At 40.8% G+C, this 3455-nt stretch overlaps 1 protein-coding gene across 1 annotated transcript; it reads left to right on the top strand.

The window, feature by feature from the left end:
* Window positions 1–1846: 1846 nt before the first annotated feature.
* LOC135672128 (22.0 kDa heat shock protein-like) lies at window positions 1847–2497 on the top strand. The gene is made up of 2 exons (XM_065180581.1): window positions 1847–1930; window positions 2222–2497. Exons 1-2 carry the CDS (start codon window positions 1847–1849, stop codon window positions 2495–2497), a joined length of 360 nt encoding a protein of 119 aa, XP_065036653.1.
* Window positions 2498–3455: the final 958 nt, after the last annotated feature.

Consider the following 3455-nt stretch of genomic DNA (forward strand, 5'->3'; position numbering starts at 1 on the left):
GGGTGATTTGTGGAATTGACAACCACTCATATATATTGTCCTTACATTGGCCTCGGACTAAGGATGCCCCATGCTCAGATCCTTGACAAGAAAGGAGTTAGGAAAGAATTCAATTAATGTATTATTTTGGTTGAAGAATTGAGAAACGACAATAAGATTTCGTTTGATGTGAGGTGCACACAAAACATCATCATCAAGTGTAAAAGTTGTGTTATATGAATTAAGTATTGTGGAACTAAGTAATGAGAATTCTTTTACCATCACCAATGATGATATCTTCATTTTCGTCATAGTTGTTATGAATGTACAAGTTTTGTAGATTAGAGGTAATGTGATGGGATGCACCAGAGTTCATAATCCAATTGTGTTGATTGGTATTCGGAGTAGTTGTGAGATTTGCTTGGGGCCAATGTAATGGAGGAGTAAGTTTGCGTCGAGATCAACAGACTTTTGCAGAGTATTCGACTTTGTCATACAGTTGGCAAACAATTCTTTGTTGACTTGGATGTTCAGGATGTTAGGGCTGAGGATAATTGAAGTAGCCGTCTTGATAGTTATGACTAAAATGTTGATGCTATGGAGGAGGGATGGTTTGTTTGGAGCTCATAAGTTCATGAGGCATCTTGGTCAAACCTTTGTTAGCAATCTTATTATACTGATTGCCCCTCCTTTTAGATTTTTAACTAACTTGAGCTGTGATGGATGATCCTGATAATTTGTCCTCTCGCTTGAGATATATCTCAAAGTCAGTCAACTTGTCGTAGAGTTCTTCGAATAACATTGGTGAGTCATGTGCCCGTATTGCTGCTACTAGTTCCTTGTACTCGTCCCCCAGGCTGTTAAAGGTGTGGACTATGACTCCTTCATCACTAACAGAATGACCTATCAAGGCTAAGTTATCGATGATAACTTTTATATTTTATAGATAATTGACAATAGTACTTCCCTTTTATTTTATTTTCATGAGGCTGGATAGGAGACTAAGCATATGAGTATGTGAATGATTTGCCAAGGTGGTTTGCAACTTGCACTAGGCTTCGGTAGTAGTGTTACATAAAGACATGAGTAGGGCAAGGGATCCAACGACTGAGACTTGAATTGCTTGGAGGATGAGATGATCTTGATGTAATCATAGTTTGTGGTCCGGATTTGATATTAGATTGGGTGCTCCTGGATGCTGAGCATCGTTGGTGGACAACGGAGAGAGTCATCAACGTAGCCTAGTAGATCATAGCCAAATAGGAGATTAGAAAATTGAGCACGCTAGGATGTATAGTTACTATCTTTGGATAATTTAAAGGGGATGAAAGTTACAACATTGATGGAAATAAGGTTTCCTATATGGATAGTAATTGGAGCATCAAATGTAAATGATGAGGAAATGTTGAGGATATGTACTAATCTAAGGAAGCAAAGTGGGACTCTGCAAAGGTGGGTGAGAAGACTACTACGATTTGGTGCAATGAGTCATACTTCTTCCTTGGGACTGTTGCTGCAACGACGGTAGTGATGCCGGTGCAGATCAGCATCGCTTGAGGTGGGTTGCTGGCAGACGAGTGCTTTGTTAGATGTGTTTAGCTCTGTGCAGACTGGTTTGGTTGTTCAATATTGAGCAAAGCTGTAGATCTTCGATCAGCAGTTCTTGCAGTTGAGGATTAGGGCGGTGAAGAATGGGAAGAGTAGTGCGGGTGCGTCGTCGGTGAGGACTCGAAGGAGGAAGACTCGAAGTAGAGATGTTGTATAGGTTCCAGTGAGCTGAAGGTGCGGCCTGGAGGAGCAGGTCTGTTCTGCTGCAAGCTGTGCTTGTGGCAGTTAACGGCGAGGCAGCGGTTCGCAATAAGCGACAATGGCTGCGATCGGTGCAGATTATAGCTTGCAGCTGAGTTCAGTGGACGAAAGGGCGATGGAGTCTGAGGGAGAGGAGCCCTCGGTAGAGGAGGCAGATGGCAAAATCATAGAGCCAACTTGAAGGAGACTTCGACGGAGGAAGAAGCGGAAGGAATCTTCAGTAGAAGACTTCAGTTGGCGAGGGAGCAACAATTGGTAGTAGAAATAGAGGCTACGACTATGCTTCCTTTAGGAGCGTCAGCCACGAAGAAGAGAAGATGCTGATGTAGGGAGGATAAAACTGGCAGCGGGGTGATGTCGGACAGCGAGAAAGAGTTTCTTCCGAATTGACTGTGTGCTTTATGAGTTTGGGCTTATTTGAATGGTTCTCTAGTTGAATGGAGTTGCAATGTATCGGGAAGGGGCAGCCAGCAGTGAATCAGAGCGCTCCTACGGTAAGTTCTGGCGCCAGTTTCGGCTACCGAACAATGTCGATCTCAACTTTGTGAGTGCCAAGCTAGAGGACGGTGTGTTGATAGTGGCGCTTCCGAAGCTAGCACCGAAAAAGATCAGGGGCCCCCGGGTGGTGAGCATTGCCGGCGGAGACGATGCAAGAGACATGGAGAAGCTTCAATGGAGCAGCAACGAAGACAAGAAGGTGGATCTCTAAAGGACCATTGTGTTGTGTGCATCTCCTATCAGCTTATATCTACCCATCCATGTTGAGTCGAGAGCTATAGGGTTAAAGGAGGAGCTGAAGATAGAGGTGACGGAGAATATGAGAAATGAAATGATACCATGTTAGAAATGAAATAAAGAAGATATTATTTATGTTTGATATCATCCCCATGTTGAGTCGAGAGCTATAGGGTTAAAGGAGGAGCTAAAGATAGAGGTGAAGGAGAATATGAGAAATGAAATGATACCATGTTAGAAATGAAATAAAGAAGATATTATTTATGTTTGATATCATGCTCCCTATTTATATACGTTAGGAAGAGGATTTCCTCAAAAGAGCTATGATATTTCCTCGGGTGGTTGGAAAAATCTTAACTATTATCAAAGAAAATATTAGTTGTTATCAATAGTGAACTATACCATGGTTCATCTCCTTTGAGAATATAACTCTCTGACTCTCAAGACATGGGATGAAATCTACCTTCAATTTGCTTTCAACCAGGCAATATATAATTCTACAATAAATCATTATTTGAGGTATGCTTAAGTTATTTATATCAAAGTTCTTTTGACCTATAGTTTGTGATCGATTCAAAATCAATTACCTTCGACAAAAGCAATATAACACAAACAAGCCCAAAATTTTTTGGAGAATATCCGTAAGGTGCATGAAAAGGTTGAGAAATAATTTTAGTAAAGCCAATAGAAATACAAAGAATAACACAATTGATACTATGTCAAAAAATAATTCTACGAAGGAGATCTTGTTTGGCTACACCAAAGACTCAAATGAGAAGAAAAGAAGCTAAAGCCCATCTCATATAGACTATTCAAAGTCTTGAAATGGAATGGAGACAATGTATACCAACTTGAGTTGCTATCCTATATATAGATATACTCAGTTGTGAATATCAAGAATTTGAAGATGCTTGAGCCATCAATTTCATATA

This window comes from Musa acuminata, chromosome BXJ1-4 (genome assembly GCF_036884655.1).
Source record: "Musa acuminata AAA Group cultivar baxijiao chromosome BXJ1-4, Cavendish_Baxijiao_AAA, whole genome shotgun sequence".
Taxonomy (NCBI): Eukaryota; Viridiplantae; Streptophyta; class Magnoliopsida; order Zingiberales; family Musaceae; genus Musa; species Musa acuminata.